The following is a 17,983-nucleotide window of genomic DNA, read 5'->3' as shown; positions in this document are numbered from 1 at the left end:
ATTCCGGTTTGGGATTCATCATCATTTCGCATGATGAATTCTGCATATAAGTTAAATAAGCAGGGAGACAATATACAGCCTTGTCGTACTCCTTTCCCAATTTTGAACCAATCAGTTGTTCCATATCCTGTTCTAACTGTAGCTTCTTGTCCCACATAGAGATTTCTCAGGAGACAGATGAGGTGATCAGGCACTCCCATAGTGGATCAGCTCTACTATGGGCAAAACAGGGTTCTGAGGTTAGAAAGAAAACCCTCTCTCATATTTAAAGTGTTTTCCGTGCCCCTCCCTGAAAAAACCCTGTGGACACACATGCTCATGGAAGGCTTATATCAAGTATCTGGTATTAATGGAACATAAATGGAGCAAGTAACTGTGTTTTATTTCCTGATTTTCACACCAGCTTGCAGAATGAGGTCTATAGCAAATTCTTATGCTATCCCCTTCATGGATCAATGCCTTGTCGTGGCGAAGGGGCTTGAATAACTCAGAGAAGCTATGAGCTATGCCATGCAGGGCCACCCAAGATGGACAGGTCATAGTGGAGAGTTTTGACTAAACGTGATCCACCTGGAGAAGGAACTGGCAAGCCACTCCAGTATCCCTGCCAAGAAAACTCCATGGACAAAGACAACAGGCATATAAAAGTTATGACGCTGGAAGATGAGCCCCTCAGGTCGGAAGGCGTCCAACATGCTACTGAGGAAGAGCGGAGGACAAGTACAAGTAGATTCAGAGCTGATGAAGCGGCTGGGCCAAAGCCGAAAGGACGCTCAGTTGCGGATATGCCTGGAAGCGAAAGGAAAGTCCGATGCTGTAAAGAAAAATATTGCATAGGAACCTGGAATGTAAGAACCATGAGTGGAGGTAAGCTGGATGTGGTCAAAAATGAGATGACAAGAATAAATATCGACATCCTGGGCATCAGTGAACTAAAATGGAAGGGAATGGGCGAATTCAGTTCGGGTGACTATCATATCTACTACTGTGGGCAAGAATCCTGTAGCAGAAATGGAGTGGCCCTCATAGTCAACAAAAGAGTGGAAAAAGCTGTAATGGGATGCAATCTCAAAAATGACAGAATGATCTCGATACGAATCCAAGGCAGACCTTTTAACATCACAGTAATCCAAGTTTATGCACCAACTACCAGTGCTGAAGAAAGTGAAATTGACCAATTCTATGAAGACCTACAACAACTTCTAGAAATGACACCAAAGAAGGATGTTCTTCTCATTACAGGGGATTGGAATGCTAAAGTAGGGAATCAAGAGATAAAAGGAACAACTGGCAAGTTTGGCCTTGGAGTTCAAAATGAAGCAGGGCAAAGGCTAATAGAGTTCTGTCAAGAGAACAAGCTGGTCATCACAAACACTCTCTTCCAACAACACAAGAGACGACTCTACACATGGATATCACCAAATGGGCAGCATCGAAATCAGATTGATTATATTCTCTGCAGCCAAAGATGGAGAAGCTCTATACAGTCAGCAAAAACAAGACCTGGAGCTGACTGTAACTCAGATCATCAGCTTCTTATAGCAAAATTCCAGCTTAAACTGAAGAAAGTAGGAAAAAGCACTGGGCCAGTAAGATACAATCTGAATCAAATCCCTTATGAATACACAGTGGAAGTGAGGAACAGGTTTAAGGATTTAGATTTGGTGGACAGAGTGCCTGAAGAACTATGGATGGAGGCTCGTAACATTATACAGGAGGCAGCAACGAAAACCATCCCAAGGAAAAGGAAATGCAAGAAAGCAAAATGGCTATCCAACGAGGCCTTACAAATAGCGGAGGAGAGGAGGCAAGCAAAATGCAAGGGAGATAGGGAAAGATACAGGAAACTGAATGCAGATTTCCAAAAAACAGCAAGGAGAGACAAGAGGGTCTTCTTAAATGAGCAATGCAAAGAAATAGAGGAAAACAATAGAATGGGGAAAACCAGAGATCTGTTCAAGAAAATTGGAGATATGAAAGGAACATTTCGTACAAAGATTACCATAATCAAGGACAAAAGTGGTAAGGACCTAACAGAAGCAGAAGACATCAAGAAGAGGTGGCAAGAATACACAGAGGAATTATACCAGAAAGATATGGAGGTCTCATACACCCCAGGTAGTGTGGTTGCTGACCTTGAGCCAGACATCTTGGAGAGTGAAGTCAAATGGGCCTTAGAAAGCATTGCTAATAACAAGGCCAGTGGAAGTGATGATATTCCAGCTGAACTATTTAAAATTTTAAAAGATGATGCTGTTAAGGTGCTACACCCAATATGCCAGCAAGTTTGGAAAACTCAGCAATGGCCAGAGGGTTGGAGAAGATCAGTCTACATCCCAATTCCAAAGAAGGGCAGTGCCAAAGAATGCTCCAACTACCGCACAATTGCGCTCATTTCACACGCTAGCAAGGTTATGCTTAAAATTCTACAAGGCAGGCTTAGGCAGTATGTGGACCGAGAACTCCCAGAAGTGCAAGCTGGATTTCGAAAGGGCAGAGGAACCAGAGACCAAATAGCAAACATACGCTGGATTATGGAGAAAGCTAGAGAGTTCCAGAAAAACGTCTACTTCTGCTTCATTGACTATGCAAAAGCCTTTGACTGTGTCGACCACAGCAAACTATGGCAAGTTCTTAAAGAAATGGGAGTGCCTGATCACCTCATCTGTCTCCTGAGAAATCTCTATGTGGGACAAGAAGCTACAGTTAGAACTGGATATGGAACAACTGATTGGTTCAAAATTGGGAAAGGAGTACGACAAGGTTGTATATTGTCTCCCTGCTTATTTAACTTATATGCAGAATTCATCATGCGAAAGGCTGGACTAGATGAATCCCAAGCCGGAATTAAGATTGCCGGAAGAAATATCAACAACCTCAGATATGCAGATGACACAACCTTGATGGCAGAAAGCGAGGAGGAATTAAAGAACCTTTTAATGAGGGTGAAAGAGGAGAGCGCAAAATATGGTCTGAAGCTCAACATCAAAAAAACCAAGATCATGGCCACTGGTCCCATCACCTCCTGGCAAATAGAAGGGGAAGAAATGGAGGCAGTGAGAGATTTTACTTTCTTGGGCTCCTTGATCACTGCAGATGGTGACAGCAGTCACGAAATTAAAAGACGCCTGCTTCTTGGGAGAAAAGCAATGACAAACCTAGACAGCATCTTAAAAAGCAGAGACATCACTTTGCCGACAAAGGTCCGTATAGTTAAAGCTATGGTTTTCCCAGTAGTGATGTATGGAAGTGAGAGCTGGACCATAAAGAAGGCTGATCGTCGAAGAATTGATGCTTTTGAATTATGGTGCTGGAGGAGACTCTTGAGAGTCCCATGGACTGCTAGAAGATCAAACCTATCTATTCTTAAGGAAATCAGCCCTGAGTGCTCACTGGAAGGACAGATCGTGAAGCTGAGGCTCCAATACTTTGGCCACCTCATGAGAAGAGAAGAATCCTTGGAAAAGACCCTGATGTTGGGAAAGATTGAGGGCACTAGGAGAAGGGGACGACAGAGGACGAGATGGTTGGACAGTGTTCTCGAAGCTACGAACATGAGTTTGACCAAACTGCGGGAGGCAGTGCAAGACAGGAGTGCCTGGCGTGCTATGGTCCATGGGGTCACGAAGAGTCGGACACGACTAAACGACTAAACAACAACATGCTACTTCTTTTGCCATTTGTTCTTGCCTCACAAAATAATTATTTAGTTCGCAATTAGGTCATTTCTGATGCCAAGTGCTGTTAGTATTGAGTGGTGATGTGTATCAAAACAACAATGTCATAACTTGTGCATCATTCTTCTATAGGTGATTTTCCAACATGTGTAATGAGCATGATGCTATTGATATTTTTTTTTAAGCATTTCACCAAAGGATACTTCATTTAGGGCCAACTTTATGAACAACTGTTTTCTTTTCCTAAAAGTGTCAGGGAAGCACAAAAGAAGAAGTGGATGAGGATATCAGCTTAGCAGGAATGCACCATGTTAGCACATTTTTGTTTCCAGGTTTGCTTTTCATTCATTATAAAGAATCTGGATTTTTTCCCAACCTCCTCTCAAATGGTACTTTCAGCAACCTCTTTGACTCCTAAGAATAAGCATCCAAGAAAAAGGCTTCTGGAAAGCAAATGCTTGGTGTGTGTGTGTGTTTTTTTTAAAGTGAGCTGTCTCACCACCGCAGATTTTTCCAAGTTCTTACAACTCTAATTAAAATGTGGTAATTGGTTATGTTACCTCAATTACCATGATGCATGGACATTGATGCAGAGTGACACCAATTGAATCCCTTGGGTGTTATACCCTAAGGCCATCCCATTTATTGTGGCCTTATTATTTTCAATTATGTGGCTGGATGTACAGCATACTTTCAAAGCCAATGCACATGGGAATTGAGCTGGACACATAGTACAGTGTACTTACAGAAGCGTTCGGCAGCAGAGGAAAATTTGCATGATGGAAAGGAAGCATTTCTCAAATCCACATGAATAATCTTAAGTCAGAAATATTGCAGAGAGCCAGGAACAGACTTCAATCAGGCAGGCATCCCAAACCTAAATGATACCAACTCAAAATGTGGCAACTAACAGCTTCTTCAGTTGTGTAGGAAAGAAAAAAGAATACCGGTAGTGGCCTCTTATATGTGACAGATTTCAAGGCAAGGACAATGAAATCATAGATAATGAATTGAAAAGAACAACAGTCTCTCTTTTGGAAGAGGTGTTTTGCCTAAACCCTCATTTGTAGCCCTGGCAATTCTGCTTATATGAGCAGCTTCTATAGGAGAAGGTTTTTCCTGGGAAACTGGGTCCTCCCTAACAAGAGGGCATGTGTTGCGGTGTGACCTGGCAACCAGACCCTGTGTTTTGGGTGGGACTGTTTGGATAGCCACAACACCCTATTGGCGGTCCCTCAATCTTGGATGCAATCTGACCAATGGGATGCCAGCTAATTCGATCAAGGGACCTCTATTTAAGCCCACATACGTGTCCCTAAGCTTCCTCTTTTGGGTTCTGTGCATCGGAACATCCACCCACCTCTGCCTATATTTAGGGCTTGCGCTTGACCTTGCTATGCCGTCATGTGCCGTCTGTCGTTGGGACAGGGGCGCGGCAGGAATTTTCCCCACTTGGCTGATTGGCTGGTGCCATTTGGGTTTCGCCTGCCGCGTAGCAAATCGTCACAACTTGTAAGGTTGCGGATTGGCTCTGGTTCAGGTGATGGGGTGGCAGAGCGGTCTGGTCATCCCTATGCGATGGGTATTCCGTTAAAGGAATCCATGGACTCATTGGTTGGTCAACCCTGTGAGGGGTTGTTCCCTGAGCCTGAGTCTAGGGGACATCTGGGTGGAGGACTAGCAGGGCTCCTGCTTTCCACTGTCCCAGGTGTTCACCCAATGCTGACTTATAATTGGTGCCCAGGGTCAGTGCTGCCTGCAAGGGTGCAGGGAGCTAGTCGAACCAGAGCCTATGCAACCACTCATTTGATTGTAATCAATAAAGTTGTGGCCTAAATTCTGCCAAAAACCAAAGCAAAATTTGAGTCTTGTCTGAATTTATTTGGGGTGGTGGTGGTGGTTAAAAGGTCTGCACATGCAAAAGAGCGGGACCAGGGGTAACCGCTCAGACAGCATTGATCAAGTGGAAAACTGCTTGGACCTGTGCTTCCTAGGTATGGGACAAGTGGCACTATGGACGAGCTGTCAATCTTTTTGTTGGCAGCTGTGACCATGAGTGTATTTTTACTAACTTAGGTTGGTTAACCAACTGCTTCTGTTCCTAGGGAAGAATACAGCAATTGATACTATGGTTACATCCAAACTGGATGGCTATAACAAGCACTAAACAGGGCTGCCTTTGAAAAGGGTTTGGACACTTCTGCTCAGACAGAATTTCGGTAGAGCTGCTACTAGGAGAACATTACACCAAAACCACATCCACGCCGTACAGTTAAAGCACTATTATAAAACTTTCCCGCCATGTCTTTCCACAATGAATTCTGGGAACTTTAGTTTGTTTAGGGTGCTGATAGCTGTTAGGTGAGCCCTATTTCCCTCTCTGAGTTACAGTTCCCAGAGTCCCCTGGGAAGAAGGGTTGATTGTTAAACCACTCCTGGAATTCCATTTCATAGGCAGGCAGTCTGAATTATTCAGAAATCCTTTTCACTGAATAAAATGAATTAATTAAATGAAATAAACTTTATGCAAATAGACTTGACACATGACTAGATGGGGAAAGTGTATTGGGGATTGCTCCAGAATTTTAAGGAAAAACCACAGCAATTCAATGCCAACTTTCATATTGACATACACTGATAATATGAGAAACAAACCATCTTTTGCTATCAGTCCTAGAGAAACTTTATGTTTTGGGGGAAACTGTGGATATTGTAAAAGGATCTTTTAAAAAGCTACTAAAAAACAACAACTCCAAGCTCTTTACAAATAATTTCAACATAACCCCCAAGCAATAACAATAGGTTGCCATTGGGGACCATGAAAAGGAAAACGGTCAAAGGAAAATGTTGATAGATGTATTAAAAGAACAGAAGATGGAAGCAATTCCTGAACTTCCGCAACACATCTAATCAACCAGGCCAGCATTTGCACTGTCAATGACTCTTGCCAACACCGAGTCTGATGCCATCAGAGATGTAAACACATCCCATTTGTTTTCATATATTACAGTATATTGTGGACAACCTCAAATAAAAAAACTATATACTTGTTTCCCGGGGATACCATTCATGTGCCAAGACTGGCACACCATCAAGTGCAGAGAGATAGGGAAAGCAGAGAAAGCAATCTTGGGATCAGCCCAAGAAATGACTACACAGGAACTGAATGAAAGGAAATGTTGTAGCATGCCAGCTTGGAATTGGGAGATGGCAGGGGAGGGAGAGGAAAAAAAATGCAAGAGAGACTAACTAATTTCAGTTCCAACTGCAGCATCCTGATTCTAAGAACTCTTTTTATCATGTAAGAAAATGGTAGATTTTGAAACTAGCCCTGTTTTCATATGAGATGCATATGTTAGTAGCAAGAGGCCTCCCCAAAACGAGAAATAAAACCCATATGGAGAGTTCTTAATGGCTGCCATTTCTCACCAGTTGCATTCCCTACCAGGTAAAATGTAATTCAGTCCAGCAAAGAAGTCTAGGTTACCCCAGGCAAAGTGGGAACAAAGCAGTGTGGAGCTTGTGAAGTTCTCTGGCATCCTGACATCAAGAAAGCACACAGTGCTTTTACACTCCCCCTACCTCACCTCCCAATCGATTCCTATCCAAATAGAGCCACAAGACTACTTCACTCCTGCTGCAAGAGCAGCACTAGCCTTTAATTAGCACGTAGCAGCTTATTTAGAGGAACTGCAGCTAAACCCAGCAGCAGCAGCTCGCATGGCAAAGATGAGAGTAACTCTGGCTGCAGTGGTGCTTTTACACGTGTGTTCAGCAGCCTGCAGAGCTTTTTCACAGTTGCCGCTTGCCTCTGCTTCAGGCAAAAGAGAACAGTCGGCACCAGAAGGTGAAAAAGTGAGAGCACAACGCAACAAAAACAATACAGCTTTTTGCCAGCTGCTGCTATTTTAAGAGGAGTAAGGCTTCTGGATCAGATGGGCAGTCTCTGCACCACTACCCTGTAGGACCAGAAGGAAGGTCCTGCTTTGGCTCCAATACACAGCTGCCCCTGTTGTGTACTATTTATGTCATGAGCTACTTTAGAAACGCTGTTAAAAAGTGAAACACTTTTCATTCTGTCCATTGCAAGCAATGTCAGAATTCCACAGGTCTTCAAGGAAAGGTTGGACGAGCATGTATTGAGGATGCTTTAAATATTGGATAGCTTGTCTCAGGACAGGCTGAAGTAGATTACATGTAGAACAATTCCAACTTTAATATTTTGAACCTGTACAAAACACTTATTGCCATAGTATTTATTCCATGCTCTCTAACTCAGTTTGGCAATAAGGTTGGAATTGATGGGATAAAGCACATAGATGCAGAATAGTGCTGGACAAACGGGATGTTCAGAATAAACGCAGGGGCTGCTTTATAGAGATCTAGACAAATGATTGAAGTGTATTGTATTACAAACAACAGTACATGTTTTGGTCTAATCCAGAAAACCATTGACTACCCTTATCTGCCATTGATTTCAATTCCACAAAATCCATTCAGTGCCTTAAAAGGATCAGAATCTATGTGTTTAAAAACAGAACTCGAGTTTGTGCAACGTGTTCATAGCCCATTAATCAGTTGATTCCATTGACAGGATCATTATATGTTTGGGGAGACAGGTTCAGAAGCCTAATTATTTGGCTAGCTGTTGCACCTTCAGTGAAGATATCAAGAGGATATTAAGGAAAGGATTTTAAGGTGCTGGGAAAATGCCCCACATGAATGCATTTGGAGGGAAGGACCATCAGGCAGGTTTCACTTACGGAATGCTTTGCCAACTTCTTCTGCAGTCTAGTTTGCCACTGGACAGCTTGCATGACGATGGCTTCCCACCTTCTTTCAAGATTTACAATTATCAGCTGCATTGACTGGTGATCTGCGTTGAGATTACAGGTATCCTGGTCATTAAGGAGGTGCTGGCACAAACGCAACACTGAGCCCACGCCTCGGCGTCTCTGCTTAATTTCACAGCAGAGGGACTGTGGACAGAAGAATGGTCAGTGTTAATGCACTTTATAAGTATAAGAATTCAGCAGTCACTTGCAGAGTCCAGTGTTGTTGCTGCTTTAAGGATATTATGCAACACCATAACTTATAGCAGGGGTTCCAAACTGGTCCATGGAGCACCAGTTCATGAACTTCATTCAGGTGCTCCGCAGCGCATGAGCATTCAAATTCATATTGATTTATAGTTGTATTTGTACTGCTTATTTTTATTTTTTTATACTACGTTTGTTGCATTACAATTTGAATTCTATGGTTTTCAAACTGTAATGCAATAAGATACAACATAAGAATCAAAAGAAGCAATAAAAATACAAATTAAATTATCTTTCCCCCCCCCCAAGCCCCTCCATGAGGGAGGCGGTCATGAGCCCCAGCACTTCCCCAATTCCCCAAACAAACAAACAAAGAAACAAACAAATACGATGATAACTATTCACCCCTCTCCTCTCCTAGTTTTCTCACAATGTCCAACATTTAGCCTTTCCTACAAAGAGAAGTTAACACTGCAACCAATGCCAGAGCAGGAAAAGACAGCAAAATAAATGCAACGGCAAATGGTATTAACTCTTGTGCTTCTTTCTCCACCACCACTACACACACACATACAACTTTCCAAAGCTCATCCATGACAAAAGCGGTGGCCTGCTGCTTGTTCCTTGAGACTAGCAGACAGCAAAGCAAGCCGAGAGGAAGCCCCAGCACTTCTTCCCCTCCCCCTTTCTAAAAGGCAAGTTGTCAAACGCATCGAATGCCAAAAATGTGTATAACAATAAAATAAAATCTGAGGCCCCTTTTGAGCTTGAGGCCCCAGGCCAAACAGTCTTCCCCACCCCTGAAAACTCCTCTCCATATGAAACAAATATAGTACTGAAATTTAGAAACTATCAGTAGAATTTACCAAGACACCTTTTAAAAAAAATTAACACTGCAAACATATAGGAATATTGAAGCACTGCCATATAGAAAAGACAAAGGGTTGGCAAAACATGGGCCTTATTAGGACCAACCAAGGTTCACAAGGCAGGGTACTAGCTTTTGAGTTACATGAAACTCTTCCTTGGTCTGAGTGTTTGTAGGCTTTAATAAAGGTATGATTTCAGCACTTCCACGACTCTCTGAATTTTGGTATAACGGGCCAGCAAAACTTTTGAACAGTTCCATATGTTATAGATTTAAATATTTTGAAGTTGATTGCACTGGAAAGATGTGGGATAACAGAGACATTTCAACTTGTAATTCAACCAAGGAAACATTTTTTCTTTCTTTCTTACAGTTTTCACACACCCGTGTCCCTCTGTTGCAAAAAAAAAGAACACAAGAGGAACAACCCAAAACGGCATCTAGTTCATCATCCATGTCATGGGCCCTTCGGCTCCATCAGGATCTGGCATGGTTTGGCAGCTCAAGATGAAGACGATGGAGAAGCAGGTGGAGGACTGGAAGGGTGGCAACCAGGGATGGAGGTGGAATGCCCTCCCTGCTAACTGTTGGAACATTTTTGTAGCTTTCATTAAAATATGAACCTCTTGCCTACTCATGTACCTTGGAATCTTGATGTTTTGGACCTTATGCTTGCTGCTGAGCCTGAATAAAGATCTCTTTCTTACTTGCAAGTTGCATTTTGTTTTTGTTGCATTTTGGGACCTGACAATCCTGTTCTCACGGTGACCAGTAGATGTTTATGGAAAGTCCAAAAGGAGGACCTTAGTTCAGCGGTGTTTGCCCCACTTGTGACCCCCCAGCAACAGGTATCCAGAGGCATATCACCTCCAACAGTGGAGGTAGAACATAGCCATCATGATGAGTAGCTAGTTCTCTTTATTTTGGTCTGTCCGCCCTATAGCTTCCTTTGTTTCTGTGCTGTTCTGTGCAAATCTGCAGTCAACATTACAGTGTGTTAAGTGCTTTTTGAAGAGAGACACCAAGGGGAAAATGCCGCCACAAGTGTCTAGGAAGATGTATTTTTCAGCCTAGCCTCCCTCCCCTGCTCCCACACACTGCGTTTCCTTCACTGAGTTGCTGTGGATCTAGTATCTTCTACCATATTAGAGCACGGAAGACTTCTTCACATTCAGGAGCGTACTAGGCAATTTAAATTGTGCACCGTGAAAACATCTGTTTCTCTCTGCAGGAAGCTACAGATGAAAGTACATAACCCCATGAGAAAAATCTAAGCTATCACCCAAGCATTTTAGGTTTCCTTTTAGGGAAAATTTGGTAGCAGCGGGATGGGGGTAGGGAATTACAGTTAATAAGAAAAGCCTTGTGAAAAATATCTGAGCTGTTTAGAGATACTGGTAACTGAAAAACATGGACTTCTTTTGGTGCACCCTCCTAACCGAAACTGCTGCTTCCAAGAGGAAAAGCTAAATATTGCCATTGTTTAAAAATAATAGTAAGATTGCACTTAAATACATTTTCTGCATAAGAAAAGTAGCTCTCCCTCTGAAAGTTTTCTGTTTCCTAACGAGTGCAAAGCTGAATTCCTAAAGCAAAGCAATGGTGTTAATTTCTAATATCTATATGTATACATTCCTTTTTATGCCTTTGGGTAAAGGGGAAATTGATTGTTAAACTGAAAGTCTTCAACAAAAAATATGATTATATCCATAATATAGCTGCTTACTAATCAGCTTGCACTTCCGTAATTTGAGTGTTCTAGCAGTTAACAGATTGCTTATTAATGAACAAGGGTAAACAAGACAATGCAATCTCATTTAAAATGGGTGTTTTAATGCCTAAAAGTATTTGTGTTCAAAATGTTAATCCCAATAAGACGTCATTAGAAGATGTCTTAAAATGATTAAGTGCATTTCATTGTAAAGTAACACTGCACAGTTTATCAGCAGGTGGACATTTTATACAGATGTTCTAGTTATTAATAAAATGCGCCCTATAACTGTTTCAATTGCCTTACTCTTACAATAGCCAAAATCCCATTATTTCTTAATGAGGGAACACTCTCCCCTTAATATCTCTGAATTTTAAACAAGTTGAATGACAAATTTCCAAACCACTATTTATGCCAAAATATACCCACCAACTTTATTATGCAATTTATAGCTGGAATGCATTTTCTAATGTTCCTTAAACCTGCCTGTATTTACTTTCCTGAAGTGTATTGCTAAAAATTCTCCGGGAACACAGATGTAATATCAAAACTAGAAGCGACATTCACAAACCCTGCCAGCATTTTACACCACAAATTTGCATACTAGCAAATCAAATGTTGCTTCAGCCAATGAAATGTTGGTGATACTTCCAAGCTCGCCAATCAACACATGCAAGGCTGTCCCATTCTTCCTAATTATTCTGCCTTGCACAGGGCTGTGTTCACTTCAGAACTGGAAATGTCACTAAAGCCATACTGAGACTGGGACCTCCTGACCTGTAACAAAGCTGCTTGAGGGGATTGTGGGGAAGTGGTTCATAAATGGTTCCAACCAGTACTTTTTTCTGGGGGTACACGGGGGTACGCATCCCCCTAAACATTTATATTTATTTTTAGGGAAAAAAGCACTGGTCCCAACCACCAATGCTGTCCATCACCAGCTTCTACTGTGAGTCTTTTCAGAAATAGACCCTGGAGAGGTAGAGATATGCCTGAGTCAAAAAGTTGCATTCTCACCTGGACATTAGAAGATCAGATATAGAGGTAAATTTGTATAAGACTGCAGCCAAAGACTGTTTCATAGTTCTTAATACGTTGGTCCCTGTACGAAGTCTAGAAACGATTTCTTAGGAGATTGGACAGTGCAGTTAGAAAGCTGGGTTGTATAGGCTCCAAACTAATTCCATGTTTTTTTATGACCAGTTATCTTGATAACATCTACATCTATAAAATTGACTGTTAATGAAAGCTTTCTGTAAGATTTTTGAGCATGTTTCTAATTCTTCCTGCTGGCTTGGTGAGCCCCATGTATTAAAAAATTATTGTAGATGCACTCTGTAAATGATGAAAAAAATATAAAGTTTTCCATTATAGACTTGAAAAGAACAACTAGCAATAAGTTATCTCTCTTAATAATAATAATGCAACCAAATGCCACATACTAGAAGTGAATGATGGCTGATAATCTTCTAAAGAAAACACTGACAAATCTGGCTTTTTTAAAAAAACTGATTCAAAACTTAAAAGAAAACGTTGCTTTAAATAATCGCTGAGCTCAGTTTCTGGTGGTGGAGCCTAATCTATATAAAGCTAAATATTCTATAAGCATGCAGTGAAGTGCTGAAAACAGCCACTGAAAAATGACATGATTAAATGGCACAACATGCAATCATTTGCTTTCAATTATATCAATGTATCTTCTTCCTTCTGAGGAGTCAGGCAGAAATATTGTTTTTTAAATGCCTCTATTAAATTGGGCACCAATAATAAAATAGATGAGAGTCCTAATAAGCTCATTTGCGTAACATACATCATACACTACAAAACTATTCTCTCCAAACATCTTTGCTCATACATTTGTCTCCTGATTGTCATCCATCTTGCCTATATTACAAGGATTTTTTTTAAAGGCATACTGCTGCTTTCATGGCCATTCATTGGAAACCCTTTGTACAACTTTCCTGATTAACCTTAGTGAGGATCTTTGATGCTAATTATGGGTGGGGGGAGTTTGGGTATAATACACTTGCCGTCAGATTTTATTAGGGTGACGGTCGAAGGAAACTCTGAGACTGACATTTTGGAAATATCATCTAATTGCAAGTCAGAAACATAGAGTGACAGTTTAAAATAGATTATGAGTTCTTTCAAAATAGAGCACTAGTTCCCTTCATTTAAAAACAATCCCTTTTATACTATTATCCATCCAATTGCTGCAATGAGCATCTCCCCTTGCCAAGATTCCTTTTTAAGAGTGTGGCATCTCACTGACAAGTTTGGAAATGGCATGTGACATTTATTATTAAAAATATCCACACTTCTAATACAAAACTTATTTTCCTTTTCACTCTACTTACATGTGAAAAATACAAGAGCCATCAAACAAATTTCTTTTAAGTACGTTTCGATTGTTTAGGAAATTCTGCTTGACTCATTGGTATGCAACCTGAGTGGCTTTGGCATAACTACTCCTGTCAAATTATGGGCTTTGAAATATACATACAAACACATTATCTTTAAATTACTTGAAAACAATTAAATTTCTCGCATTGCTAGCCAATGAGTAGCACCTGCATTTATTCCAGCTTGACTCCAGCCGTACAGTATATTAAATAAGTCAAATAATAAGCACAGAATTTATGCCTCTTTACATGTTTTTTGTCTATAAAGCTATGATTATCTAAGCATGGCATTTTTTAATTTCTTGGTGCCACTCCTTATGCTGGGTTAAGTACTTTTAAAAGTGTTTGTTCTTTTAAAAATGTAGTTCAGGGTGCTGCTATTTAATCCCTGTTCCTGTGTAATTAGTAATCCATAGTATACTTCTTTTCCTAAATTAAAAACACTATTAAAATTCCAGTCATATAAAACAATATGAAAATTAAGTTATTCTGAAAGGAAATTATAATAGGTTACAGATTGCTTATATCATTACTGAAATGCTGGCATCTATCACTATGTCTCCCTGGAATAAAAAATGCGGGTTTGGCAATAATCTCTTAAAGCATAGACATTCTTTTAAAGCTAATGCTATCCCAAGTCGGAACTAGCTGGCAGATACAGAAAATTTTAGGAAAATGGGAAAGTATTGGGGTAAGGGATTAAAAAACAACAACTATTTAGATCCATCTTACTACTTGATAAGCAAATTGTGTATGTATTGTTCTACCAGGTGTAACATTCCAGTTTTCTCCACAGTTTTTTTTTTTGGGGGGGGATAAAATTAATATTAGGTAGGCACCTTCACTGTACTGTTTTTTATGTCTGCAAAAAAACCCCTTTTTGTTTAAGTAAGCCTACCCAGACATGTAATTTCATTATGTACATTTGCTTTAAAACTGTTGATTTTATCTATTTTAAAATTTGTGTCTTCTTGTTTTTAAAATTTGACTCTATCAGTATGTTCTTATGAATACTTTTTATTGTTTTATGAGGTTTTTTGATTAAACAGTTTATAAAACTTCTTAAATAAAAAATAAAAATAAAATTATGTTCCCCTCACCACATGGCAGGTCAATACAGACAAATGGCTTGCCTAGTGACTAGACTCACTACTTAACAAACTGACTCATATTTAAACCCCATGGCGTTGCACAGTAAGCAAACTCACATTGACATAATTGCTATAATAAGTAACTTCAAAATTTGAAATGCTTGAATTTTCTTGATTCAGAGTGAAGTGAATTTTATTTCAAATATTTGTGCAGGATTGCAAGTGACCATAAATGCCTCAACTTGGACTGGTCATATTGTGCGGATGCCTGATGATCGTCTTCCAAAGCAACTACTCTATTCCGAACTTAAAAATGGAAAGTGTAATGCTGGAGGTCAACAAAAGAGGTTTAAAGACTGTCTCAAGACAAATCTTTAAAAAATGTAGTATAAACACTGACAACTGGGAAACACTGGCCTGCGAGCGCTCCAGTTGGAGAACAGCCTTTACCAAAGGTGTCGTGGGCTTTGAAGAAACTCGATCTCAGACACAAGGGGGAAACGTGCTAAGAGGAAGGCACGCTTGGCAAATCCACACCGTGATCAACTCCTGCCTGGAAACCAATGTCTCCACTGTGGAAGGACGTGTGGATCCATAATTGGGCTCCACAGTCACTTACGGACCTATTGTTAAATCTGTGTTTATGGAAGACAATCTTACTCGGCTACGAGTGATCGAAGAAGAAGAAGAAGAAGAAGAAGAAGAAGAAGAAGAAGAAGAAGAAGAAGAAGCCTTGCTTTGAAAATATTGTTGGAGAGCTGGACTCACCAGGCATGTTATCAAGATTCCCTGATTCTGGGAATCAACTGGAAATAAGAGAATGGAGATCACTAAACAGTTTCTACTTTTTCATGAGAGGGCTAGAGAAAGGAGCCTCCATTCAAAGAGTTTATTAGTAGGAACTGCAGGCTATTACTGTGTAGAGATCAGTGACCCTTTCCCTTACCCTAAACCTTTTGGAGATGTCAGGATGTGACCTTCATCAAGAAACAAACATGCAACTGTTGACTGGTTCGCCACTCCCATTGTTCTCAGCAGCATTTAACTAGTCCACAACCACTTGGTGCTGGTTGAGGCATCTCCTGCCTTCATTGCTGCTTTCCAACTGTGTGTGTTGATGTTCAACCTGCCTGCTCAATGGGACCAGATGCCCTCAGCAGGGTAGAGTCAGGTGTCATCAACATACCAATGATGTTGCAGTCCAAATCTCCAGAAGACTTTTCCTTATGATTCCATGTTGATGTTAAAAATCATGGCGGGGGGGGGGATATGAACTCTTGTGGTTTCCCATAAGCTGGTGGCCATGAGAGATGTCCTGCCCTTCCCACACCATGGTCTGAAAACACTTGTCCAGGAAGTACCAGAATCATTGTAAAACCAAGTTTTCTATGCTCAGCCCAGACAAGTGATCCAGAAGAATATGACAACCACTGAGAGGTCCAGGAGAACTAAAAAAGTAGTAGTCCCCATGACCATCCTCTGACTGAAGGAGCGTCTCCACCCCCATCGTTCTGCCCGACACTGAGGTCCAGCTCTGAGGGCCTTCTGGTGGCTCCCTCACTGCAAGATGTGAGGTTACAGGGAACCAGGCAGAGGGCCTTCTCGGTAGTGTTGCCCACCCTGTGGAACGCCCTCTTGTCAAGGAAATAAACAACTGTCTGACTTTTAGAAGACATCTGAAGGCAGCCATGCTTAGGGAAATTTTTAATATTTGATGTTTTATTCTGTTTTTAATCTGTTAGGAGCTGCCCAGAGTGGCTGGGGAAACCCAGCCGGATGGGTGGGGTAGAAATAATAAATAATTAAATCCATCCCCCGTGGCATAGTTAAAGCTATGGTTTTCCCAGTAGTGATGTATGGAAGTGAGAGCTGGACCGTAAAGAAGGCCCGATCGCCGAAGAATTGATGCTTTTGAATTATGGTGCTGGAGGAGACTCTTGAGTGTCCCATGGACTGCAAGAAGATCAAACCTCTCCATTCTGAAGGAAATCAGCCCTGAGTGCTCACTGGAAGGACAGATCCTGAAGCTGAGGCTCCAATACTTTGGCCACCTCATGAGAAGAGAAGACTCCCTGAAAATGGCCCTGATGTTGGGAAAGATTGAGGGCACTAGGAGAAGGGGACGACAGAGGACGAGATGGTTGGACAGTGTTCTCGAAGCTACGAACATGAGTCTGACCAAACTGTGGGAGGCAGTGCAAGACAGGAGTGCCTGACGTGCTCTGGTCAATGGCATTACAAAGAGTCAGACATGACTAAATGACTAAACTAACAACTATTATTATTATTATTATTATTATTATTATTATTATTATTATCATCATCATCACCATCATCATCCACCAGAGCAACCAATGCTCCTTCTGTCCTAAAACCAGGCCTAAAACTAGACTTGGATGGATCAAAATAATAGGCATCATCCAAAACCACCTGGAGCTGAGATGCTACCACTTATCCCAGCACTGTGTATTATGAGTGGCAGGCAGAAGGGTCTTTCACTTCATCAGCTGCCTTATTAATTAAATAATTGCTTTATTTCCACACCACGTTATAGCATCTAAAGGTAAATCATTACCTGGGTAGAGGGACATTTGGGTGGCTGAGATAGCTTTGGATCCAAGGAATCCCAGCTGTTTCCCTGTTTTAACTCAACCTGCCCACAAATGTGTTGCTGACACGCCCCACCCCCACCCCCACCCCGGCTATCAGCATTGGAATCTGTTGGGCCAGGGAATCAGGAGGTTTCTCTGACCCGACATTATATATCTGTGCCTGATATTGGAGAGGGAGACCTGATATATTGTATGGTCCCTGGGGCACCTTCCCAGGAGCCTTAGCATTGCAGCCTTAACCTTCAGAATGTCATAGGAATTTGGGGGGGGGGTTGGGGTTTTTTTTTTGCATGCACTGCACGCTCATATAAACTATTTGTGATGTGCGCTGATTCTTGTTGCTAGTGCTAAAAGATAAAACTTTTAGTGATAAAAATGTTTAATGATGAAACTTTATAGCATATAGTTTATTATTGCTGCATCCTGTTTTATTAGTTTATTGCTTACTTTTGATCTGTTTATATGGTTAGACCATAGGGACAATTAGGTCTAAAAATGAATGTGCAGGGATGCTTTTGCAGTTGGGTGGGCAGCCAGCTGTGATTCATTTAAAGAGTCTCAGGGCCACTTCAAATGCTACGTG

At 41.2% G+C, this 17,983-nt stretch overlaps 1 protein-coding gene across 6 annotated transcripts in view; it reads right to left on the bottom strand.

Annotated features, from left to right (window-relative positions):
• The window catches only part of AKAP6 (A-kinase anchoring protein 6), a 257,193-nt gene that overhangs the window by 20,876 nt on the left and 218,334 nt on the right, over nt 1–17,983 (bottom strand). For all 6 annotated transcript variants that reach the window (XM_088671520.1, XM_088671525.1, XM_088671516.1 and 3 more), the window contains one exon: nt 8,441–8,656. In XM_088671520.1, the coding sequence (XP_088527646.1) occupies nt 8,441–8,656 (216 nt within the window). The remainder of the gene's footprint in view (nt 1–8,440; nt 8,657–17,983) is intronic.

Source organism: Zootoca vivipara, chromosome 1, assembly GCF_965207765.1.
Source record: "Zootoca vivipara chromosome 1, rZooViv2.hap1.1, whole genome shotgun sequence".
NCBI classification, from domain to species: Eukaryota; Metazoa; Chordata; class Lepidosauria; order Squamata; family Lacertidae; genus Zootoca; species Zootoca vivipara.
The sequence above is the reverse complement of the archived record's forward strand: the minus strand, read 5'-3'. Positions and strand labels throughout refer to the sequence as shown.